Here is a 26,649-nt window from a genome sequence, read left to right as displayed (position 1 = left end):
TCTAAATTGTCTTTGTGCATTTACAGGTAAACAATATCTAATATTTTATCTAAATGATTGCTTTGTCTTTGAAAAGGTGAAGAGCCTGAGGCTGGTGACAGTCCAGTTCTAATCTAAGGACAGCCTTCTTCGCCTGGCTGTGACGCAATCGGCCTTCAAATGCAGCCTCCGAAGGATGCAGCTGACGTTTTGGGACACAGCTACTATGTCGATCTGAGACAGCGAGACCGAGACAGCGAGACCAAGACAAGACCAAGACCACGTAAAAGTGGTCTCGAGACCAAGACCGGTCTTGAAACATCCAACATTTTGAAGCTTAAATATGACTCTGACTGTCCACCTGCTGTTTTAGAACTAAAGAACCCTCTTGGATGAGAAGTAAAACGTCTTCAAGAACCTAAGTCATGTTGCCTTCTTTTCAAAACACTGAATACCCACATGGGCATGAAGCAGGTAAAGCACTTTGGGTGCCTTGAAAAGCGCTATAATCCAATCCATTATTATTATTATTATTATTATTATTATTATTATTATTATTATTATTAAACCTTTACCTGTCTACCCTGGATTCACAGTGACCTCTTGTGGTTAAAATAATGCAGTACAGTTAAATGAGCCTCTTGTAAGATTCACAGACCTCTGTTGAGGTAATACTGTATGGAATCAGATTAACAGCTTCAGAAATTATAACAAAACGGAAGAACATATATATTCTTGGTATAAATGTGCAGATCACCCTAACCCTAACAAAATGATTACAGACTTATGGCTGACTTTTTTGTTTTTTGCCAGCTTAATAGTTAGGTTATAAGGATATACAGCTCCACTTTATCTAAGCGTGTGTATAACAAAGGTACACACACACACACCTATCATGGCAGTGAATGTACAGCCTGGGTCTGCAGATTCCCATTTAATGTATACACACACACACACACACACACACACACGTATATATATATATATATATATATAGATAGATAGACAGATAGATATATATATAGATAGATAGATAGATAGATATAAAAAAAATCGAGTCACTGTTACATTTTTGACTTCGTAACTCACATTTTTGATAAAATAACTAATAAATAACTTTAACTATTTTTTATTTATTAGATAAAAATATGAAATGTTTTGATAGTTACACAATTTTTTTTAATCTCCAAACAAGCTTCCGTAGTTTTCTGTTTTAGTTTCTGTAAAAAAAAATTTCAGCTTATCTTTTTTGTTTTATCCTGTATTGTGAGTTTGAAATACGACTAGTCAAAAGAAGGAAAAACAGCTGTAGTACATTTCCATTCTTGCTATAGGCTGCAGGCAGTCACGTGTCTCCCATGCGCCAAGCCCTGTGACTCCGCCCAACGGCTGCTGTGATGTTATGAAAGCAGAGCAGTGGGTGTGACGAGCGGGGTTCTGCGGCTACAGACTCACAAACGGGTAAATTAACTCGTCTTTTTCTTCGCTTTTATGTAAAAAGCCGCTCCAACGGGCTCTGTAGCATCTGTATTTAGGTCTGCCGGCGCTTTGTGTCCGTGTGCAGTCGTGGCAGGCTGTGATCCGTCTGCAGTCCATGCTGTTTAATACATAACACAACACGCAGCATCACGTGTGCGCGGCAGCAGTCGGGACAACACCGTGCCCTGTTGGGTTTATGCAACTTTATGCAATGGTTTCAGTGTCGTGCAGCATAAATACACAAAGGTGGATTTATATGTTTTAAATTAAATGTTGTTTGTTTGGGATTTTTAATGTGTTACAATGTATTTCAGTGGTTTTTAAGTAATTATTTTCATGTAAAATCAGTTCTGTCCCCATAAGGTCACAAGGTGAGACACGTGGTGAAGTTATGAGTTGTTTGAGTGGTTTTTTTCATTTGTTTTGTTTTTGTTTTTGGCGTTTTCTGAATATTAAAAATAACAAAAAGTGTCCAAGTTGAGCCTCCTAACTATAAATATTTGCTGGTCTTCATAGTCATCATTAATGGTAAGGTGCATATTTTGTATGGCGATATTGTTGCGATACAGGGATACACAGGACCAACAACTGCTGAATGTGTCTGTCTGTTTCTGTCATTGTGGACAGCAACAGATTTTTGACCATGTCTCAGTTTCGGTGTCCAGAAACAGACTGCATGTTATTGCCAACTTGACTGCATTCAAGTGCAGACTGATATCACACTGATGACAGACCAGTATCAGACTGATTGGATATAGTTTAACTTTTGTTATCTGCAGTTGATTAAATGTGATAAAGCCGACGACTCAGCATATCACAAAATTTTACTATAATATCCTTTTGTGCAGTGTCTGGTGATTCTCAATGTAATATTTGTGATGAAAAAGTCAGCATAGGCTCAAGAAAGTTGTTGCTGTTATTTTTCAGTATTTTCAGAGCAAGTGAGTTAACTGAATGAGGAAAATCACCTGATTGGCAGCTGACAGTATGAATCTTGTGACGGGCAGTCATAAGTGGTACATGACACGAACGCTGCAAATCCTCTGTAATGCATCATGGAGCACATCTTTCATCTCGGTGTGTAAAAATTGTAATTTTTTGTGCTTTTTCTCATTTGTTCTGCACAGATCCACTACACTCTTTAGCAATGCTTCGCATCACCTCTGCCACCCTGTACACCTGCTCACAGAGGGTGAAGCTGCTCCTACCTCCTTCAGCCTCCACCTCCACTGATACCTCTCCCAGCAAAAGAGTGGAAAACCAGCGCACAGTGGACTCCCTTTATGAGCTTTCAGTGGACATTCGAAAGGTCCGCAAGTTCAGAGGCTGGGTTCTGTCTGAGTGCTCTGCGTATGTCTCTGAGACCGCTGACCTGCTGAGAGACATGGGTGCAGACACAACGGCTATCACCCACATCCTGGAAACTCACCCTGAGGCTATCCTGTGTCGCCCAGAGGACGTCGCCACGCAGCGAGACCTCTGGTTGTCTGTTTGTCCCAGCAAACGTCAGTTGATGAACATCATTGAAAAGTTCCCAGCCTCCTTTTTTACACTTACTCACCACGGTAACCAGCGGGCCAACATCGTGTACCTCCAGAACCTTCGCCTTAGCAAGAGGATCATCAGCAAGCTGATGGCCAGTGCCCCGCAGAGCTTCAGTCAGCCTGTGGAGCGCAACCAGGAGGTCATCCACACGCTGAGGGAGATCTACCTCGACCTGGGTGGAGAGGAGAGGAACCTACGTGTCTGGCTGCAGAAGCTTCTCAGCCAGAACCCTTACATTCTGCTGCGACCAGCTGAGGCTTGGAGGGACAGTCTGGGCTTCCTGAGGGAGGAGGGGTTCACCACGGAGGAGCTCCTCAGCCTGGTCTCCAGCCTCAGAGCCTCCATCGCAGAGCTGAAGCCTGAGGACATGCAACGGGCGATGGACTACATCGAAGCGGCTCTCTGCTGCTCTAAAGACGAACTTAAGCAAGTAGTGATCCGCTGCCCTGCCGTCTTGTACTACTCCTTGCCCACCTTATTGGGGCGGTTTCAGGGGCTGATGGATGCGGGAGTGACGATGGATCAGGTGAAGGAATCTCCAAATGTACTCGAGCTCACCACGCAGATCGTGCTGTATCGTATCCAGAAACTAGCCTCCTACGGATACGACATTCGCTCCGGCAGCCTGGCCGTTATTGTGGGAACAAAGAAGGACTTTGAGGCGAGTTATGGCAAGCTGCAGCTCAGGCAGCAGAGGCCACTCTTCAACCCTGTGGCTCCTCTGAAATCTGCTGAGGATTGAGTGTCGGTGCGCACCTTGTTATGAAATGTGGTTTACTGCTTCAGCTTTGTGCAAGGAAAATAAGAAAAGCCAGGCAAATTAAAATCCCACAAAAGGCTGAAGACTGTTCAGGAAATATGACACTATCTGTAAAAGTTTCCAGTTTGGGAAGTGCCTGTTGTGTGTGTGAAACAGCTGCTTTTCTTCTCTGAGAGAAGACTTTAACTGCAGCACAGAGTCTGTACGGTTTTTAATCCTCAGCTGTAAAAGGCTGATGCAAGTTTGTGAATGTAATAACTCAAGAATGAGGCCAAGTAGGAGCTTCAAATCGATACCACAGATGTATCTATAAAGTCTATTCAGTGGCCTCAAGGTTAGAGGTCAAATTTTCTGAAAATCTTGTGAATGCAATAACTTGAGAACAAGGCGATGTAGGATTTTGAAATAGATATCACAGGTGTGTCTCCTTTGGAGGATATGTGTGATAGGTGGTGTAGTAGTTAAGTATGGTGACAGATTCTTTGCCTTAACAGAAGACCATTCATTTTTCTCTGGCCAAACAAAACCATTTTATGCATGAGAAAATAAATTATTTAAAAAGTGTTTTTACTATTTTGGTGATTTTTTGTTTTTTTTGCTCTTTTGAGGGAAGGCGAAGACTTCTTTTTTTCTTTAATTGTTCATTGATAGTGAAGCACAGGCCGTGGCATGCAGGCCTACCAGATACCGCTGGTACCATTTGACAACCAGTGGAAAAAGAAAGGGAGGGTGGGACATGGAAGTGATGATAAAAGGTTGTATGCTTGTTTGGAAAATCAAGCATTTTCGTTGTGGCTGTAAGGGGAGTGGTCAGGATGTGGTCCACCTTGTGATATTTGGATAAATTACCTCCAAGATTAAAACAGCATTAGATGGACATTGAAGCCAACATCAGATGGTCTTTAACCTGCCAGCTCACTAATACAAAGTCCACAGTGGTTGCACTGATATGCACCAGTGTGAGTGTAGAGAAAGTGGTAGTCCAGTGTATTCACCTCTCCTGCTGTGAGACTACACTTATGCCCTATGCAGTGTCTGGGCCGCGGGTTCAGTAGGTCAGACTTTTACTGGCTACCAAATAAAGCCACATATAAATCTAATACTGTACCTGTAGTGAGAACATTGACAAAGTACACTCACTGGCCACTTTATTGGGTACACCAAACAAACAAACAAAACCCCCCAAAAACCCAACAGCAGCCAACATGTCTTAATACTCTTTATCAATTATGGATCCCCAACCTCCTCTTATAACAACTATGCACTGTGCTGAGTCTGCATAATAAATGGTTTGAAAAACTTTAATATAATAATGTAAAACAGCTCTATTACCGGGTTGCTTTGTGTACAGGTCTATGAAGTGGCAGGGGGATTTTTCCAGTGTCTGTACTGAATAATGCTACTTTAATTGCTCTACGTGGTCGAGACTGAAATGTTGTGCCTGTTTTTCATCTTCTGCTTCGCCGCAAATAGTTATTTAACTTGTTTAATGACTGAGCCTCAGGTTTGATAACTAAAGGCATCACACTGAAGCCGGTGGAATATATTAAGATCTGTAAAATTATTCTTAGACACTACAATAGGTCATCCAGCCAATTGCGTTGCTTTTGAAGGTACCATTGTAATGTGTATCAACTTGAATGAAAACCTACAAATCTAGAAAGGGCTGATTACATTTGGAAACTGCAAATTTTTCTCAAAGATTGAACTCTGACTTTTGAGTTACAAAGAAAAGACTGAAACTATTTGTATATTTGAAGCTGTTTTAATTAAACAAGCACATTGAGAAGGAACAAGAAGCAAGTGAAGCATTTCTCTCCAGTGGTACATTTATTAGAGAGTATATGGGTGGTGGGGTGGCACACCAGGAATATGCAGGCTCTGTAGTCCTCTCACCTTTTCTCAATAAACACAGACGAGGGCAATAACATGATGGTTTGTGTCATATAGAAGTTTGAAGGAATAAAACGAGTCCACTAGTACTGAAACACAGAAAGGATTTTTGCTGACATTTACACTCGATGGGCTCAATGTGGAAAAACTTTAAAAACTCGGGTGCATTAGCAGACATTTCTGACCATTTATGTTTTTAATGGAAGGTCTAAAAATGCATTTCTTTTTATTGAAAATTTCCCCAAAAGAACGATCAATCCACAATGAATTCTCATATCAAAAATATATCAACGGGTCTATGGCTACACAAAGAGAGAAAACACACATACAATATCCAAATATGTACACGTTGTATGTGAGCTGCTTTTAGCAAATTCATTATATACACAAAGACTTTAGTCTCGGCATTATTAACCCAAACAGGAGCACAGTGTAACATCACTGGCTGGCCCACACTGTAATAATATTCAGTCCGATTAAGTTGAGAAACATGTTTTGTGACAGGTGGGGATGCCCGTCCTGAAGGTGTGTTCGTGCATTGTAGTGCTGTAAAAAATATTTGAGTCTATTTTAGCATCCGTTTAGTTTTGGCTGTGTTCTTGATATGATTGAAACACCTGCAACAGAAGAAAGAACAATAAGTGGCATGTTCAGACATTTCTGAAAATACATTTAACTCCTTCAGTGCTGACTTTTTCAGCGCACTGAAAAACATTCCAACATTACATGTTAAGGAAAACAAAACATTGAGAATCTGACCTACAACTTTTCCTGTCACATGACCTGAGGTGAGTGAGGGTAATCTGCTGAAATTAGGTGCTTTGAGACCATACAAATATTTACTGCATTACAGGAACTCTGAGTGAAGTAGGTGTACTGTTACTGGTCCAGATGTGTGTCTGCTGTTTGATCGACGAATGAACGGAACACTGGGAATCCGGCATTTAAAGAACATAAACACTGATAAAAAAAAAAATCAGCCATGTCAACAAACACTCAACTATCTTCCTCTCATCTGAACTCACAATCACAATGGTAGCAGCTGTTTCAGTTAAATCCACAGCAAAGCAAAACATAAAATAAAGAGGCTGAAACATGACTACAAGGAAATGAAAGCAACATGAGGTGGTGCTGCATTTAAACCTCTGGCTGGCAATTACATCACTTCAGAGTTCCTCTTAACAGTGGTTAGTAAACTGCTATTAATTACTGACTTAAAATTTGTGTATCTCATTGTGTGGATATTGTGGATTATAAAGGCAGGAACGGCTGATAAAAACACTGAAAAGGTTTGGCTCATGCCTGCCTTGTTCAGATGGTTTCTACTGGCAGAAGCAGTGAAAACAAGGACTGACAGTCAGTACGTTTCACCGTATTATTAAAAACAAGGAATAAAATTCCTATTTCTGACCCACCTCTCTGAATGCTGCTCACTAAAGTACATCTTGTATGTGTTTTATATAATAATAATAATGTGTGAGACTGCAACTGACCTCTTTAGTGGATGCTCTGTCTCTGGACTTTGGAACTTTTGCTATTCCCAGAGTCCTCACTGTGTCGTTTGCCACTGGTCTGAGTGGTGGGGTGGTGTTCAGGCCCTAAAAAAACATAAGAGCACATTTCAATAAACCATGAAACTATAAATTTCGACTAAATACAAAAACATGGCTTAAAATGAAAACACTCTTTTAGGGGTGGCGTGCAGTGATGGTCAAACACAGGACTGGGACTCAAGTTTTTCAACCAGTTAAGAAAGATTAATAAAAGAAATCATCATCAATCAGTGAAATGTTTCACTCGCACCTTTTTGAATTACAGGACCAGGATTCTGCTGCGTGCCTTGAGTGTAACACATCATACTGGTACTGGCAGCGTAACCTGGAACTTCAATTAAGATTCAAGGATTAGCAGCGAAACACTGAAGAAGATGCATGAAAGGATGCAGTTAATGCATGAAGCACATAAAGTACGCAAAACTCGTTCCACTTGGGGACCGGTTTCATATTGTCCAATCAACTGGAATCCTTTTTTTTTTTTTTAAAAAAAAGCTGCTTTCAGGTGCTCCCTTATTTACTTTATTTACCAGGGGTCACCACGGTGGGTATGCTGCATTCTTTAATGCTGGATGCCCCAGAGGCACTTGTGTCTCCTCCTGAGATCAAACCACTACACTATAAAACCATTGTGCAAACACCTGCTATATGTTCAAATATCCATCCATTGTCTTCCACTAATAGACTGACTCTATCCCAGCAACTCACATTCAAACCTAAGGGCAATTTACAATCACCAGTTAACCTAACAACACTCACTGCATGTCCATCCACTCCATGTAGACCTGACAACAAATCAACACAAACAAATGTACTTCCACGTGTTATGAAGGTGTAGGGGCAGTGATAAGCATCGCCACCTCATAACAACAAAGTTTGGAGTTTAAATCAGCTGGTTGTGTCAGGAGGAAGTCCTTTTACTTTTCTATTAAATTTAGACTTAAAGGGACCACTGCTCTCTTCTTAATGGTGTGTGAAATTTAGCACAGTCATGTTCAATGGCTTTTCTCTGGGTAGCAAAGAGCCAAAGCTTCCCAGCTAATCAGCACACCTGTTATTGAAGGAAAATATCCTGCAGGGTGAGCAGATTATTTTTCTTAGAATGACAGATGGGTGATGGTCAGCTGCAACTAAAACTAACTGTCTTGTTGTTTAGACTCGTAAAAATGTAGAGTCTACAATAAAAAAAAAACCTGGAAACTGAGATAATCAGTGATACAGTCCAGTTATAGCACCAGTAAAAGCGGCACACGCAGGAAAATGATAAGCATCAAGTGGATAATCAAGTGAAGGTGCACGGGTAGTTAGTCCCCACCATGTTGGTGCATGCCGACGCTGGTTTGCGGATCCCCCTGCACGTACATCATGACACCACTTTGCCAGTCTCCCTGGGAGTGAACTGGCATCTGATAGGCTGAGAAATAAATAAAAGAACAAACAGGTCTTCTTCAAAGAGTTCACTGCCAGAGGCTACACAGGAAGTCATGAAACATCCACAAGTTTGAAGTGTCAGAGGAGGAGTGGGTCTCTGTGCCACTTACTAGATGGAGCTGCAGCATCACGTGAAGTCTCAGAGAATCGCATCGAATCTGAGGATGCCTCAGCGTTTCCATTTCCATTTCCGTTGCCATTAGAGCCAGATGGAACTGTAGCCAAAAGACCTGAAGACACAGAGAGTTACAGAGTTAGTCCAAAACATACACAAACAATAATATTAAAAACACCAAATTAAAACACTGAAAATGTATATGGTTTAAATACCTCATTTGTAGATATTTATGCTGACTTTGAGTTTTTTTTCATTACTACTTTTGAGACATTTTAAAATCACTGACTACAGTCCAAAATAAGGCATTTATTTATTTATTTTTAAGTGAATCAGGTATTTTCATTTCCAGCTTTATAATTTTAATCTTAGGTCTAGGAGAGCAGCTTTGTATGATTAACAATGTCTAATAGTTCTTATTGCGCTTTGGTGCTGCCCATCCAAATTAAAAGCTTTGAACAGAAGTGGGTGGGACTTATGAAAGATATCCACTCTCAGTGACACCATAGAGATGTCAAGATGTGGCATTACTGGGATTATTTACACATCCCAGCCTCGTTGAGCTTTTAATATGAGCATCCATCACTGTAGAAGTGTATACATGACAGAAAGCAAGGAAAAGCCTAATACCTCCACTTCAGAGATATTTGTGGGGTTCAGTCTGTTATTGGAAAGCTGATGGAGCAGAGTGTGTGACATGGACCAAAGGATTGCAAATGACACCAAAGTAGCAGTTTCAGTTGTGTTGAAAAATATTAAAAACAAGGAAAGACTTGTTCTGAAAAAATCTAACTGCAAATCACTGCTTGTGATCCATCAGTTGATCTTTCTTCATTTTAATTTTAATAATGCTGTATCTGCATCCTTACCGAGGCCTCTGTAACAGGAGAGCTGCTGGTAGATCTGTTTCATTCGCTCGATGTTGAGACGGCTGGCCTCTGCATGGTGCACCATAGGCTTTGGATAATGTACTCCAATAATACATTTGGCTGCCTTCTGCACAACCTCTGGAGCGTTCCAGGGATCATAAATATACTTGGCTGGAAATCCCCTCAGAATGGGCAGGTAGCGGCTGAGCGGAGAGATGAAGAGGTTTAGTTGGCATGTGAGTGGGATAATTAATTTCCAGGAAAAGCGTCAACTGCTATGGTGGAATTAACCACCCAAATGTTAGATGGAAATCTCTCAAACACAGACTCCTCTGATACCTTATTTTTGAGTAGGCACACATTTTATTGCTTGGTTGTGTCTGTTTACTAAGTGAGATAATGTGTGTCACAAGAATTTTCACTAAAATGTTTTTTTATGGATTTAATTTTACATGATAAAAGCCTTAGATTTACTCCTGCATTGTAAATTTTTACTGCTCTTGCAAAAATTTTCAAGTACAGATGTTTTGACAGATGCAACCCTACCGTATGTAATCTCCGTTGGGGTCTGTGCGGCGGCCGAAACCCACAGGGCAGTAGCAGTGGAAGAACTGCTGGAAGAAAGAGCTGCAGGAGAGCCACATCCAGCTGCCTGCATTCACACTCCAGTCTGCATCCAGCAGCAGCTCCTCAAACACCTGAACACACAATCAAAAACATCTCAGATCGACTGGGAAGCAATATTTGGTCCTGCTGAGATGGTTAACAACAAATGCGTCAAGTGTTTGAGTATGACAAAAAAATGACTGTGGGTAAATTTCTGATTACCGTAAATGTCGGGCTATAAGCCGCTACTTTTTGCACAAGCTTTGAACCCTGCGGCTTTTAGTCAGGTGCGGCTTTTCTATGGATTGTCCGTGATTTTTGTCATATCGTAAGACGATTTGTTTTGTGTGTTCCGCTGTTGTACGGCACTACGTTGCCTGGCGGAAGGATCGGGGTTCAAGAGTGGTATGTTAGTCACATGTCCGTCCGCCAGGCAACGTAGTGCCGTACGAAGTAGCGCGAAAAACAAACTTCAAAGTAGCGCTACGCGTTCAGCGGGAGGCGTGGATGATGAGCGGCGATAAACTTGCAAGTTATGCCCAAAAAGCAAGTTATGCCCAACTCCACCGGTGGATTCTGACAGCGTGGAAAAGTGTGAAAACATCCACGATCACCAACGGATTTTGAAGGGCTGGACTGCTGCATGATGGAGAGGAGGACACCGCCACGGCCCTTCTGAGGGTGTTCGACTCTGACACTGACAATGAGGATTTCTTTGGTTTTGAAAGTGACAACGAAGGAGAGAAGAAGAGTGGATGACGAAGCCATCCTGAGCCTGTTTGTATCCGACACTGGAGAAGAGGACTTTGGTGGTTTTAGTGCGTAGGAAGAAGAGAAAGATGGTGGTGAATGACTGACTTTTCTTCTTGTTAAAGCTGTGTCACTGCACCTGAGCCTAAAAGGTAGTCCGAATCTATTGTTCTGGTGTGCTGTAGGTTATTGTTATGTACTACATGTGCAAATATGTACCCATAACTTGTTTTTCAAAATATTAATAAAAGTGATGTCTCCAAACAGCCATCTCTTTCCTGACAATTCCCTTTGTGCATATTCTCTTACATATGATAAGTCAACATTGAAACACCTGCGGCTTTTGGTCAGGTGCGGCTAATGTATGTACAAAACAGGATTTTACCCTGATTTTAGCTTGTGCGGCTAATATTTAGGTGCGCTTTGTAGTCCGGGAAATACGGTAAATATATACAGTTCCCTGATGTCAATTAGCTGCTCCGACAGAGAGGATTTCATGCCGCATTTGGACTGCAGCTGGAGACGATAATCTGTCTCCTGCTCTGTTTTCTGGTTGCTGTGCTGCTAGAGCAGAGCAGAGACTAACGGGCTGCAGTTCATTACAGTTCCATTACAGTTAATGCTGAGGATTAGTGACTTACTAAAGAAGCAGCTGATTATGCTGATCAGCTATTTATTGCCACAAGGTGCTTAGAATATTTAATATTTACTGGGAATAATAATAATGGCTATTAATTTAAAAATGCCACTGTGTCTTGAAAGGAGCGGCACTCATTATGTAAATAAAATAAAATACTATTAAATAGGTGCCAGTATTTTTACTAACACAACAATATTGGCACTTATGGTATAAATTTCTAGTTGATATCTTTTTGTGTACACACATTTTTAGAAAACTTGACCTCTGACCTTGACCTACAGGTCTAGGGCACCAATATTCAAACTCATCTGAGATATTCAGTAGATGGTATCACTTTCAAAAATACCCCCATAGGGTAGGGTTCAGTCTTGTATTTGCAACCAGAAGAAGAATACAAGTCTCAGACGTTTGTGCATAATTTTAGATTATTAGACGAGGAAGCTATAGCCTCCTTGTACATACAGTCTGTTTTCAGCTCCTCAGTGAAGAACCATTTGGGCTTTTCAGGGCTTTCGTTTGTTAAATGTTCATGAAGAAAAAAAAAAACGCATAAATGTATTAAGTAGTCCATTACTCACTATAAACAGTAGCTTCTAAAAGCAAAAAACTAATTTTGGATGCAAGCAAGTAAACTTATATTCTATTTTTAAACTCCCCAAGTGGTGTTTGGTATGAATTAAATAGAAACCAGATACTAGCATTACTCCCATCAGAACAATAGTAGGACACTGTCTACCTTCATTCCCTCCTCCCAGCTAATCCACAGGTCTCCTCTTGTCAGGAAACAGGCCACAGCATGCCTAGCCAGGTGGTGGATCCAGCCTTCCTGCCTCAGCTGGGTCATGATGGCATCAATCCAGGGGAAGCCGGTGCGGCCTTCTGCCCACTTGGCCAGCGCTTCGGGGTTGCGGTCCCAGGGTATCTGAACGCAGATGGGGTTACTCTCCATCTTGTCGAAGCAGGGGTTGTTGGTGGCCGCTGTGTAAAAGAACTCACGCCAAAGCAGCTGACCGTAGAGCGAGAGAGGAGGGGAGCTGTTCTTCTTCACCTTGTCAAGTAGGAGAAAGACACGTTACTGTCTGAGGCAGTCAGAGATTTGACTACACCAGCTGTATATTACGCAGGAGGGGTTTTTTTGTTTTTTTTAAAGGAAAATTATTATTATTATAATGTGCAATGACAACTTTATTGTCATTGCACATGCACAGGTACAGGGCAACGAAATGCAGTAAGTAGTACTAGTAGTAGAAGTAGTAGTAGTAGTAGTAGTAGTGGTAGTAGTAGGTAATGTGATAAAAGATAAAGACTAAACCACTATATTACTTTAGCTCATTTACATATAAGCACTTGAGTCCAAACATACAACGAAAAAATTCAAGAGGGAGGCAGTACTGGTTAATTCACCTCATTACAGAATAAACTGTGAATCATTACATGGCAAAATAAACAGCCAGAGCATTAAATCACCCCTGCAAATATATCTGATGTCACAGTACTGGGTGTACCTTCCATGACTCACTCCTTGTGTTGGGTTTTTTCCATTACTCATATCTGTTATGGGCCCCATTTTGTAGACAATTGGTGTGTGTGTGGGTGTCTGGCCTTGCCACTCGGTCATCTCCTGTTCTGCCATCAGACTGTACCCCCAAAAGCTTTCCACCAATGATGCTCTCAGCCTGGTGATACGCATACCAAACTCACCAGCATGCCTAAAAAGATTCCAGCTCAGTGCAGCACCACTTAACTTACTCAACAATCAGCCAAATCGCAGCCTGCTAATACCAGCCACGGCCTTCAGTCAGCCCCACTGCAACCATATAGTAAATCCCTGTCTCTTGCACTCAGATCTGAGTCAGTGTTTTCGATTCCTCCCTGTGAGGTAAAGTGTCTAAAAATGAAACATGTAAAAAGGGACAAAAATCCTTCATCTTTTTTATTATATTTAATCGAAAATAAATAAATAAATACAGTAATAGTTTACACTTAAATATTACACCAAGAATGGGGACTTGGAGTAGCGCTATTGTTTCCAGGGCAGTCCCAGGACTCACTGGAGAGATTATATCTCGCAGCTAGCCAAGTACAACTCTGTGTCTCCCCCCAATGAGCTGGAGGAGGTGGGCACGGTGAGGGAAGTCTGATTGCTCTGCTTCAGACTGCTGTCCCTGTCACCCAAACCCTGATAAACTGCAGACAATGGATTGATTGACAGATGGATAATCCACCACAGCATCAAAAATCTGCACTTGACTCTGATATGCATACTGGTTTTAATTACTACATTCACCAAGATGTATGATGACCTGGTTAATTTTCTTTTTCAACAGCTGTTTTATGAGAAAATTATTTCAATATATTAATCATTTTATCAGTAAAAAAAAGTTCCTATTAATACAAGGAGAAGATATGCTGGAAACCTTCTCCCCCTGAGCGTGAAAGAAAAATTACCTTAATTACAGCGTCTTCTGTTCACACTTCAGTTCAAACAATGTTTTACTCTCCTAACAAGGTTGGGAGATTAATCACATTTTCATTTTCATTTTAATTCAGGCCATCCATTTTCAGAAAGATCAAACAAGATGGTTAAGATATTATGACTATCGATTGTTTTTCTTGTGTTACAAATCCTTATCACCTTTTCCATAAAGCACAGCGGTGTGCTTTAATCCACCCTAAAAGTCAAAAGTTGCTAACAGTTTAGCTGAGCTGGGCCAAGAATATGTAAATAGAGCGCTTTGTCAACAGGATTGATGGCAAATAATTTTCACAATGGGACACATGAGAAAATGGGACTTTTGTGGGAGGTGCTGCACTAATAAGCTTATAAAGAGATCAAATTAATATTGAGCAGAACCAAGTGCAGTTTGTTGGTGTAACCCTCCACTACAATTGTAGTTTCTCATGTGGCCCCTTGGGAAAATGAAATGGTGACCCCTGATCTAGAGGAAATAAAAGACATTCATGGTTGATTGCATCTGCCCTACCTGAAGGTTTCTCACCCAGTCTGCTTTTAATCCTGCAACATGATGTAAATTCTGACCAGGACGACCATTGTCATATGACAACTGTAATTCTGGTTGTCAAGAGGATGACTTTGTTCACAGTTTTGAATCTGATTTACACATCAGGTTGGGTTCTTGTGGAACATATCCTTCATATCCTTATTTAAAGACTTCAAAGATAATTAGAAACCCAATTTTTTAAGTGTAATTAATTAAGTATATTCCTACACACTTACCTTCCTGTAGAGGTCAGTAAGCTTAAAGTAGAAGAGACGGCAGGAGAGGCAGCCGAAGCGCAGGTAGGGGCTGAGGCCTGTGGGGCTGGCAAGCAGTGAGTTGGCGTTCATTCTAGGACGTTCAAAGTTTGCCACCCATGCCTGATAGGAACAATCACATGAAAACCTGAGACTTGTATCACAGCGAAACTCATTTTAAATGACAGAGCAGTGGGATTGTACTAAAATAAAAAATGATTTAACAAAAATTCTCTGCTCGATTTGCCTGACCTTCCTCTCCAAGTGCCTCTCAAGTCGTGTGAGAGCTTCAGTCTCTCCTCCTGGCCACACAGCTGAGGACAGGCCTTCAGTATCAAAACCTGCAGGGGTCAAAATAAAACTCACATATTATCATTTTTCATATATTTTTAATTCCCTGAAAAGAATATGTGCAGTTTATACCATTTTAGTAATCTTCATTATGACCAGAAGAGGGCAAACCAACACAACAAGAGGGTTAACTACATGTGTAGGTAGATTTATTTAAAGAGGGCTTTTTATTCCTGTCCTTGATCATTTTTTGTTTTATTTTTTTTATAATTCTGTTTATTAAATTTTTATAGATAAATGAACAAAAAAAATACAAAAGAAACAACAAAAAAGGCAAGAGTAATCAGTAATGCAACAGGACAGTGTCCTGTGTTTTTTTATGAAGAAATACAACAAGTAATATATGAATCCATATATGAAGGCCAAAAATAGGGCATGTCCATGTCCATGTTATGTGTTTAAATGCAGATTATGCTCAAGCCCCAGAAGTTTCACTAGTTTTCTTTATAACTGCTGAGAAAATATATTTTTGTGTTTTTAAGACATTTTTAAACATGAACTGCTAAGGAAGATATTACCCCTAACTAATTTTAGACATAAAAACAGAATGAAAAAGTTATTCACTACTACTAGAAATAAGTTTAAAAAGCTACAGAAAACCCAGGTAAATCTAATAACTCACTACTAATGTTGATTTGAGCAGATAACATCTGCTCAGTCATATTTTCTTACTACAGTTAGATTAATATCTGACAACTCTTTCCTCAAATCAGCAGCTATGTGTAAAGTCTGACACAGGACTCCTATTCTACCCTTGGCATCATAATCTGTATATAAAAGATGGACATGTTACTATATGAATTATTAATTAGTGAGGTCTGGTATAAAGCCTCCAACTTGGAATTGTCCCTAATGCATGCGTCCATCTTGGTGGTGAGTAAGAGTGAATCTGATCCAATTTAAGACACACCTGCAATTACGTCCATCATTTACATGCAGTTTATGTTTGCTGCACAGACTGTATGTAAATACAGTAACAGCTGCTGGGTCTAACAATCTCTGGTGGAAACTCAGCTTTAGACGGCTACTAGTAGTGCTGCTTTTTTCCACAAATGAAAATTACTTATTACAATTACATTTCATTACATAATTTAGACCTTACCGAGTTCCTCCAGGGAGGGGACCCCAAACTTCTCATCATGATCTTCAGACAGAGGGGTAGTGCATTTCCCCATTATCTCAGCAGTGATGGACTCCGCAGGCACCTCCACAGGGTCCATACGACTGATGAGAGTCTGGAACCGCTTGTAGGTGAGGGGAGACTGACCCCCATTTAACTCTATGATCCTGCAGATGCAAAGATCAGAAACAGATTCATAAAAAAAACTTGCTCAGGACAAAGAACAATATGACAGCACTGTTTGTTGTGGTAAGGTGTGATAATAACTTACTTGTCCAGTTCATAGAGTGTGTGGGAGATGCGAACTGTCACCTCAACTCCAGCCTCAGAGGCCAGCTTCTTAATAGCTGCATCTCGCTCTTTCCCAAAGGGCTCAGAGTCGTATTCATATGACAGACGAGTAATTTTCCACTCCTGGAAAAAAGGAGTAAATCGTAGAATGTTTAGGATTCACACAAAATGTTTGAGGCACTGTTGGTTGTGCAGCTTAAATCAGATTCAAGTTTCACCTTGAAAAGTCTGGGAAAGACATCAGTGGGTTGGCCTCGGATCACAAACAGACGAGAGTTGAGCTTACGGAGGCTGGAGTCCAAGTCCTCAAGACTCTGCAATAAGAACCTGCAGATGACAAGGAAATCTGTGTCAATGTTCATAAAGATGCTACAATATCAGTCACTGCATGATGAAGGAGTTTGATTAGGGAGTACAACTATTGATTTTAGCTCATACAGGCAAAAGGTAAAATGCCCTTAAAAGAGTAGAAGTTTCCATTCACTTTGCTCTTTGACATTTTTATACAGCTGAATTAAATGAGACCACTCCTTCAAAATCTTTTTTTCTAAATTACCAATTGACTAAGACATACCAAACATCTTATATACTGAAGATTTGAAGTCAATGACCAAATTACATGAAATTATCTATTTTTATTGCACTTTATTGAAGATATATCCTATGTAATAAAAGACCTTTAAGCTCTACTCAACTTTAATCTGATTTGCACACTAAGGAAAAACTTATCTTTTCTTATCTGCCTACATATAAAAAAATGTGTAAATTAACTGAAGTTGATGTGTGATGTATTTGCTTGTTGCATGTACATATCCTGTCATGCAAACTCTAAAAATATCCCTTCAACACCAAAAATACATAAATATATGCTATAACTGACATTTTTCATCTGACTTTTAAACTAGATTTTTTTTTATATCAGTTATTCAGTTTTAAATGCGTTTATTCAATCATTTATTGAGCTATTCCTTAATTAAATTATGTTTGGACCTTTGTCTCTCAGAAGGAATAAAACTAATAAATAGTTATAATGGGGAAATTACATATTTGTACAAATAGATTAATGCCAATATATATCTAGAATCCTATTATTTCAGAATATTATTTATATCAATTTAATGGCATATCAGTTTTTTTTTTCCTATTAAGGCATTTCTTTACTAATTTTTGATTTTGGCAGTTTTTGGTCCCCCACATAATTTCACCTCCACTTTGCATGAACAAAGTTTGACAAGACTTATTCCACTATTGTCATAGCAGATTATTATTACGTTCTTGTTTTTCCAAGTTCAAATTTACTGTCCTTGCTCTACATAGCCCACGTTGATAAAATGTAAAATGTTATTTCTTTAAGTAACAAAAACAAGACATGTAAGATTAGCAAATGTACACCAGTGTGGGACAAACTGTGGGGTAAAACAGGACTGTTTAGCTAAAGCACAATATCTCTTCATATCAAGTGTCCCTTAATTAAAAAAAAAAAAAAAAAGCCAAGGCTGAACACACACTCAAGGCTGAATCATGCAGACGGTGCATGAGTTGACCAACCCTCATCCATGAGTTTAATCATCTCTGTATGCAACGTCAGCCATCATTTAAATACAATGTGCTGACCTAACTGGTGGAAGTATGAACCAGCATTAACATTTTATTGGTTTAACAACAGTGCAATAACTGAACTATAGTATAATTTGCTTCTGTTTTTATATGTTCTCCAAAATAAAAAAATACCAACTGTAAGCATCAGAACACACACCCACAGGTACACACACATGTAAACACAAAGCGGCAGTAATGTGGTGCTTCCCGTTCTGTTGCTATAGGTAACAAAATTTGTAGGTGGATGCTTCCTGTATCATTCCGTTCTAATTATGTCTTTTACTGATAAGACAGCCAGGTAAGGGCTTCTAGTGAACTTTATGTAGTTTTCATTATTATTAAAGCTTAAATACTTTGCAAATATTATTCAGCCAGGCACCTGACCTAATCTATTGTCATGTAAAGAACACAAGGGGTGTGGGTTTTAAGGTTTTATGGTAAATAAGGAAGACATTTTAACTGCATAACCGCAACATAGGATCAAAGCCGAAAAATATGTAAACAAATGTCCCCAAACTAACAGTAAACAGAAATACAGGTATTAACTTACAGGGAACTCTGGGTATCTCCGCTAAGACTACTGGATAGGCGGCCAGAAATAAATGGATGGATGGTATTTATTAATTGTTAAATCTATTCATTTGTCTGTGTATTACGGTTCTTCTGAAACTCCAAAATTTGTTTTCCTAAACGTATTTTTTTTTATTCTTTATGTATTATATATGACATGGGGGGTCAACTTTGTGGGTACTGGCTGAAACAGGAAAGTAAGCCTAGAGCCAGGAGATCGGCAATTTCATGTATTCATGGGAACATTAACTTTTTTCTTTTTTTTTTTAGATTAAGGCCTCTCTGTACACCGCACTCCTCGTAGCACCAAGCAAATGATTCACTCTGGCAAGGTCAGAAACTCTGCCGAGACAAATCGTGGATAATGTCATTATATGTTGATAACAATTTGACACAGGAAATACATCGCTTTCGCAAGTTTTTATTCAAGCTTTAACAGTGCTTTGAGAAATGATAATATCATATCAGTGTGACACAAAGCAACTGAAACTTCATTAATGATAAGAGTGAATTGTTGTTTAAGACTAGCTACAATAGTGGTGTCTTTGTTGAGTGTGAGCTACAGCACAGCTAACAGACTTCCTACATCTTGAACCAGATTATTCCTGCCAGTCCAAGGTCATTTCCTATGCCAGCTGCTTTGCTCTCCTGACCTGTGAAGACAGTTTGATTCTGCAAAGCTAGACTCAGACTACTCAGAGTCCTTAAGCTATGTTCATCTATGGTATTCAAACAGAGACAGAGCTGTGCTGGATTCGGTGTTAAACGAAATCCATTCATACCTGTTTTTCATTACTTTCACTCCTACATCTGTCCTATTTTTCAAACAACTCCACAAGAATTTCAACCAAATGAACCTTCATAATCATGGGCCACCCAGCATGAGAATTTCAACTAGCTTAAACAGATCTGAAAATGGATATCAGATGGATGCAGCTTTGTTGGGATTAGTGTTCAAAGCAGTGTGCCACACCAGAGTTGGGTCTTTTGCAGAAGCAGGCGTGCAGAAGTAGGTCAAAAGGAAGAGAGAAATGGATAGGTTTTTTTTCTTCCTAACACACTGACCTACTTATGCTATGCCTGTCGCTGGTGGAAAGGAGGGAAAGTTATAATGATTATGTCATCTGGCATTGGCCTACCTTAATCACTGAGGATCACCGCCTACATCTCAAGAAAAGGGAGTGCTCGCTCTTTAGCAGGCAATTCAAATGATAAAAAAAAAATGTGCAGAAACAGGTGCCAGTTATAGCAGCTGCAGGCTACAGGGAGATTTTTACAGCGCCCTCATATTTTGGACCTTTGCTTGGTTTAACTTTGAGTAAAGTTTACTGAGGTATAAAAACCAGAAGCACAGCAGTACAGTGACACGATTGAAACAAAGCAGTATATGCCATCTTTGAATTCAGCAAATTCAGTCAAATAAGTTATTAGCTTTTTGGAAACATGGGTCAACAAATCTGAACTAGGCATTTCCTTTATGCTTTATTTGTACTGGGAGAATAATTAATATATTTCACCCAAGCTCTATTTTCACCAGGTGAGTTTTTGGACTACAAATAAGAGATTCTGGTCTTACACCATGTTACATGTCTGATTTGTGCATAAAAAAATTAAATAAAAGGAATGAATCAGGGCATGCTGAGTGAACTGCGTGGGCTCTGCGTCAGCCCAGGCTGCTGTTACATAACTGCAGAAGCATAACAACATGGATGCTCATAACTGGCCCGACTTTTATGCTCCCCTTCTCTTTAAGAGACGGCATGGGACTGCAACGCAAACCAAAGCTCACGACGGGAACAGAAACATAAAACACAAAGGGAGACCCCTACTGTACTTTAAACCTCAGGGGTACTTTCATTCATCCAGCACCTGCCTGTAGACCATAAAAACTGCCAAGTGAGATGCTGCATTTTCTATACAGAAGCAGGAAGCTGAGTTCTACTGAACATATAAGTAAAAAGGATCCCAACTGTTTGTTTTTACTAGGGAATTTTCCAGAAAACTGTCAGCCATTGGGTATCAGACCATTAAAGTCAACGGTCCACGCACTTATCTCCAACACATGACCCTGTAAAGCTTTATATACTTCTTTGTGTCACTAGACACAAGCAGCCTGCTACTATCTTGGTTGTGAAACAATCGGAGACACATGCTGACAGTCTGGAGGTCATGAAATGTCAGTTACATAAAATTCTTCATCATAAAATCTTTAGAAATGTGGGACTATAGGGTCAAAAGTAGACACTATATAGTCTTATGTCATTTTAAGAAAAGCCAAGAAATATGCAAAAATAAAACAGCCATCTAAAGTGCATTTTTAGCATCTAAAGTTTAGTCCGAACAGTTCAGACTAAAAACGGCAAACCTCAAGAGAATATGAAGATGCTTAAGATCCTTTCCCACATGTGGAACACAGCAGGAAATAGTGTGCTAAGATGCATTCACACAACTGATAATATTCAGTGTGGTTTAGGCAATAGAGCTGCCTGGACAGAAGATACAGAAGGGAGGATACATGACCCCCACTTGCTAGAAGTAAATGCGCCAGATTATTGAGAGTATCTTGGTAGCTTGCAGATCCACGTTTATGATATTTGAGGTGAGTGTCAAGATGTGAAACAGGCAGTAATGTGAGAGAACAGAAGCTATAATATACAAAGAACTTCACTGTAGTGAAGTGCTAAAAGCAGTGAAAATTCTGTGAGGCAGCCATTTTTTGTTACACATTTGTGAAGTGAGAAAACAATGTTTTAAACTTTGATGTTTTTTATTTTCTCACTTCTTCCTCTTTGTGGTGAACTCTGCTGTCACAGCCTTCCTGTTCACAACAGCTTCTCAACCAGCAGACATTTAACCTACAAACAACTTCATCACATAGGAGGTATACACACAAATGCATCTCCAGAGTCTTTGCATAGGCTGAATTCCCTCTCTCTTCACACCCAATGCTTAATTCTTACACCATCATAATCTGGCATCACACTGACCCTGTATTAGGGAGCTGGTTGGGTAAATATCGAATAAACCAACTAGGTCAAATACTTGCGTCCTACCAAAGTTCATAGATGCAGTGCACGTGTGGAAACGGCTCAAAGCAATTTAGCATTTACAGCTCTGTCTGAGATCCGTACATTCATGTGTCTAATCTTTACAGAGGAAATATTTACTGATCCGAATGTAATTCACAATGCTACAACCATGTAACACAAACCAGTTAGTATATGTGGTTTGTGCTGAAATGAGTCAAAGAAACTGAATATGAAAGTGTTTGAGATCTGCTGATGTGCAATAAACCACTTTATAAACAACAGTTTAACATTATATCATCAGCTGAAAGTCATTTAAGAATAATTAGAGTTTACCAGGGAGGTGAAAATACTGTTTACCCATCTGAGATCTTAGTCACCTTTTGAAGGACAACGTAATGTTATAATTTATGTGTGTAGTCAGTATTCATTATGCCTGATCTAACTGATATAATTGACGTTTCTCCTGGTTTTGATGTTTTGTTTCAAAGTGATAACTTAGTGAAGATTATAGTTTAGTGAACAATACATGAGATGAAGTAAGTGAGTGCAAATATATGTTAGTGACCTTATATACAGTTTATGTCATAATTTGCTGTACTTTGCTATACCTCGTATATGTAGGTCAAAATTCAGGTGACAGTGCAGCAGCTCCATGGCCTCTTTTTGTTTGGTTCATTTAGAAAACACCCAGGCTTTCTTTGTTTGCAAAAACAAACAAAACTTGGCAATCAACATCTCAAACAATGTAACAGCTTTGACCTCAAATGCAAGATAAAAACCAGTTGGGCAATGCTTTGCCATGCTATTCCTTACATACTTTGTGATTTTGGCAGAAAGTCTTGTTCCTCTTACTTTAAGTAATCGGGGTTTTTACAGTTCTCCCAAAAAGATTTTGATTGTATTTTTCTGGGTTCATAATTCCATCAATTTTGACAAGATCTCCAACACCACTGTCTGAAACACAGCCTAGCTCACATGAGAATCTCAAACATGTTTTCCATATGGATGTATACACTTACGGTTGTACCTCTCTCCTGACCTCTGTACATTTCAATGATGGTGTGAAAAAATTTCAAATTTGGATTTATCACTCCATCAGACCTGTTGCCACTACTTTTTAATTCAATTCTTGTGTAATTTGGTAAACCTCAGCCTTTTGTCCCTGCTTCCTCTCCTTATTAAGAGTGGCTTTTTGACAGCCAAATGACTGAGGTCATTTCTGATAAGACATCAGTTAAGAGTAGATGGATCAAATGTGTCATGTCTTTGCTGGATTTTTTTCATGTTCCTTAAGAACGTGACTTTCAGATACTGTTTATCTACTATTTTTTTTTAGGCCTGAAACAACTTCTTTTGTCCTGAGCTTGTCCTATTTCCTCAAATTTTTTAAGGACACAATGCACACCATGTCAAGATACCACACATTTTCAGTTAATACCTCTTCGGGGATCACCTTGTTGGCACAAGAATAGGTTTTTATGCCTGTCAAACTGTTATCTTACTATATTTTAGGCATTTGTTAAATATTCAAATAAAGAAATGAGAGCAAATTATGTGTTTTTGTGACAGCCTGCTAGTAACAAAATGACAAACAATACAATTTAAAACTGGTTTGTTGCCATGTTGTATGTGATTTGTAGACAACATTTGTTCATCCCTTTAGTTAGGGACCTGGTCAGGTACAAAGACTGGACTCAATATAGGTGAAAAAGCAGCTAAAGTCTCAAGAAAAATGTTGAAAGATCTTCAGCAAGCATGGAGAACATTTCACAAGACCACTTAAAATATTACAAATAATCTAGCTCCTTGGAAGCTAAATATAAGACTTTTGCAAAGTACTGCATATCCTGTTGCTATGTTATTACAGCCATTAGGAAACACAACAGCCAGAAAGAGACATGAAACCGTCACAAAGATACACAAAACAACAATATATGCTATATGTTATGTAAATGGATACAAATGTGCCGTTTGCAACCGTTTTTATCTTGTGCTGTTGTTAATGCATCCTGTTGTGCTAGATGTGTGGTAGCGCGTGGTTAAATTCACGCTTCCCTCACCTCCACCTGTTGATGCCAACGTTGGAAGAGCCCGCAAACCAGGGGTCAAGGATGTAGACGCAGCGGACCGTATCCGCTCCCAGCAGAGATTCCTTGAGCGACGGGTTGTCGTGGAGCCGCAAGCCCTTCCTGAACCAGTGGATCGTATTAATGACCATTACTCAACTGGACGAGTCCTTTTCTTCCTTTTTGAAAGAGGTCAACAGTCTTTTGGTGCTCACTCGACTTTTATCCCAACTACTCACTCACAGTTTCTTTTAGGAAGAAAAAATATCACCTTGAATAAAAATTGGTTTGAAAAAGAAATCCTTTTGGGGTTCAATAACGCAGTCCAACTTTTATAATTATCCTTGCTCTAACAGAGCTTTTTCCATAGTGTCGAAAAATGTAGAAACCGCTGGCTGCTGAACCATTTGGGCTCGAGGCAACGCGCGCGCTCCGGCAATATGACAACTAACGCGGCGGGCTTTAGGACCCGGTGTGCTGCGGAGAAGTAGAGCGGCTCGTTGTATAACTTGTTTTTCTGAATGATGAAAAAATTAACGTATAAATATATGCTAACACTCCTGGGCGGGCCTGCTTTCTACAGATATTAATTAAGTCAAACGCAATAACAGAGTACTTAACTGGCTTGTAATCTAAACCCACAAGACACCGTGGCAAGACCGGCTGTTCCGTGCCGCGACCGGCTGTTCCGTGCCGCGAATACCAGGGAAGCTGGTTATGTAAAATACAATTTCTAACAGAAATATTGTATAATTCGTCGTCCTACTGTTAGCTAGATCAATACTTAGCTGTTATAACCGCTTCTCGATTCCGTATAACCCGTCTGCCTCACTGTTGAGCTGATATTTTGAGCTGCGACCTCAAAAGATTTTCCTTTACAACGTCCACGAATAGCTGCTCAACCTCTTCACCGCACCTACAGCCGAGACTCCGCCCACTGCCAACGTGCGTAGTTCCGAGCCTTCTGATAGGTCCGAATCGCTTTGTGCGTTTCGCGGCGTGGTCACGTTTTTCCAGCGTGCTTTCTGCATGCCAGCATGCACAGATAACTTACCCGCTTGGTGTTACTGATGAATTATGACTTCTTATGGCGGACTGAACGGACATAGCACGTCAGCGGGTCAATTAACCAAGTTTGGCTAATAATCTTAAGAGTAAAGCAGACTCGGAAATCTTAACCATACTCGAGTGTTTCTATTTGTATACTTCATGTTTTATAACAGGTTAATGAAAAAATAAAATAAATACAAATATGAGTTACAGAGGTTACACGCACAGACTTTAAAGACTTATTGGGGTAAAAATGTGGAGCTTTAACAATAAAAAAGAGTCCTCATCAGTTGCAAGAGTGCACTGGCTTGTTTATACTAAAAGAACCCGGATGTGCACATGAAGTCCGGCATGATCGAGTGGCACTCGCTTCCTTGTCAGTGTGTGTGCATGTGTGGTCTAGTGCAATAAGAAGTGTAGCTCGTAGTTAACATGATATGAATTCTCATTTTCTGAATTTGCTCTTAAATTTGCCCAACCTATCAAACAAAAGACAGTGAACTTGTGAAGACTAGTTTTTATTTGTCACTTTATATGTTCATTACACTACATTTTCTTTTTACCTACTTAACCTCCTATATTTCAGAAAGCTGTTCCAATTGCCTTGTTTCCTGAAAGGTTTCATAAAAGTAAACGTGTACATCTGAATATTGTTAATAATAATATTAGCGGTAGTAATCATTAGCAGTTGTAGTGGAATAGGAAATGTTATACTCTTTATTATCCCGAAAAAGAAATGCGTCACAACACTCTTACATAAAACAGCTTGTAATTATGCAAGATGCAAAATGCTGTCTTGGCCTGTGAAGTAGTGCCGACTTTTGGCCACTGAGGGGCAGTATAGTATCACGTCAGTAGGCCCCCTTACTTTGCTCATGATGATCAATTGTATCGACACATGATAATGACAAGGCCTATGTAAATGTGATGTCATGTATTATCATTATTCATCATAATGATATGGAAAATAAGAAAAAGTGCAGTTAGAACTTGGAAATGCAAATTTATATTATACTTATGATCGAAATCCAGAAATTATCTTACCTTGAAATTCATTATAATTATTATTATTACTACATAAAAGAAACAAGGAAGAATGAAACACACACACACACACACACACACACACACACACACACACACACACACACACACACACACACACACACACATATATATATATATATATATATATGTGTGTGTGTGTGTGTGTGAAATCAAGTTTATAGCACTTATCTATCAAAACTAACATTACAGCTACAAGTGTTGTTCAGAAACAGTGTAAAATAGCAAACTGGGAGGAAATTACAAAGTAATCGATTACTGCAATGTTAAAATTAGAACAAGGTACAATGTGATTTCAATTGTAATGCCATTCATCCATTTATCCATTCATCTTCTCCCACTTGTCTATTTCAGCATCACAGTGGGGTGGAGACTATCCCGGCTGCCATAGGGCAAGAGGTGGGGTTCACCCTGGACAGGTCACCAGTCTGTCGCAGGGCTAACATAGAGACAGACAGCCATTCCCAATCAAATTCGCAACTCAGTTGTAATAAATAACCTAAAATTAACATTTAAAAATATAAATGTTAACAAAATAAGATGGAGTCTAGCTAGGAATGTCGAAAACACAAAATTATACAAATATTTATATTTTAAAAAGCCTTGGAATAAAAAAAAAAGTTTAACTATAT

The 26,649-nt window shown here is 39.5% G+C and overlaps 2 protein-coding genes across 3 annotated transcripts; one reads left to right on the top strand and one right to left on the bottom strand.

The window, feature by feature from the left end:
• Positions 1 to 1,316: 1,316 nt before the first annotated feature.
• On the top strand, positions 1,317 to 4,327 carry LOC113008742 (transcription termination factor 2, mitochondrial-like). The gene is made up of 2 exons (XM_026146420.1): positions 1,317 to 1,440; positions 2,586 to 4,327. Exon 2 carries the CDS (start codon positions 2,606 to 2,608, stop codon positions 3,743 to 3,745), a length of 1,140 nt encoding a protein of 379 aa, XP_026002205.1. The 5' UTR covers positions 1,317 to 1,440; positions 2,586 to 2,605; the 3' UTR covers positions 3,746 to 4,327.
• Positions 4,328 to 5,512: 1,185 nt separating this feature from the next.
• On the bottom strand, positions 5,513 to 24,860 carry LOC113008741 (cryptochrome-1-like). 2 transcript variants are annotated; one of them, XM_026146418.1, is made up of 14 exons: positions 23,897 to 24,859; positions 16,857 to 16,965; positions 16,619 to 16,761; positions 16,330 to 16,514; positions 15,129 to 15,217; positions 14,859 to 14,999; positions 12,357 to 12,668; positions 10,171 to 10,322; positions 9,625 to 9,827; positions 8,751 to 8,870; positions 8,525 to 8,623; positions 7,460 to 7,540; positions 7,150 to 7,254; positions 5,513 to 6,273 (listed from the first exon to the last, which is right to left on the bottom strand). In XM_026146418.1, the coding sequence occupies exons 1-13, from the start codon at positions 24,052 to 24,054 to the stop codon at positions 7,154 to 7,156; spliced, it is 1,893 nt and encodes a 630-aa protein (XP_026002203.1). In that variant the 5' UTR covers positions 24,055 to 24,859; the 3' UTR covers positions 5,513 to 6,273; positions 7,150 to 7,153. The 2 variants fall into 2 exon arrangements, with proteins under 2 accessions (XP_026002203.1, XP_026002204.1); XM_026146419.1 differs by lacking the exon at positions 7,460 to 7,540 and having other exon boundaries at positions 23,897 to 24,860.
• Positions 24,861 to 26,649: the final 1,789 nt, after the last annotated feature.

This window comes from Astatotilapia calliptera, chromosome 17 (genome assembly GCF_900246225.1).
Source record: "Astatotilapia calliptera chromosome 17, fAstCal1.2, whole genome shotgun sequence".
NCBI classification, from domain to species: Eukaryota; Metazoa; Chordata; class Actinopteri; order Cichliformes; family Cichlidae; genus Astatotilapia; species Astatotilapia calliptera.
The sequence above is the reverse complement of the archived record's forward strand: the minus strand, read 5'-3'. Positions and strand labels throughout refer to the sequence as shown.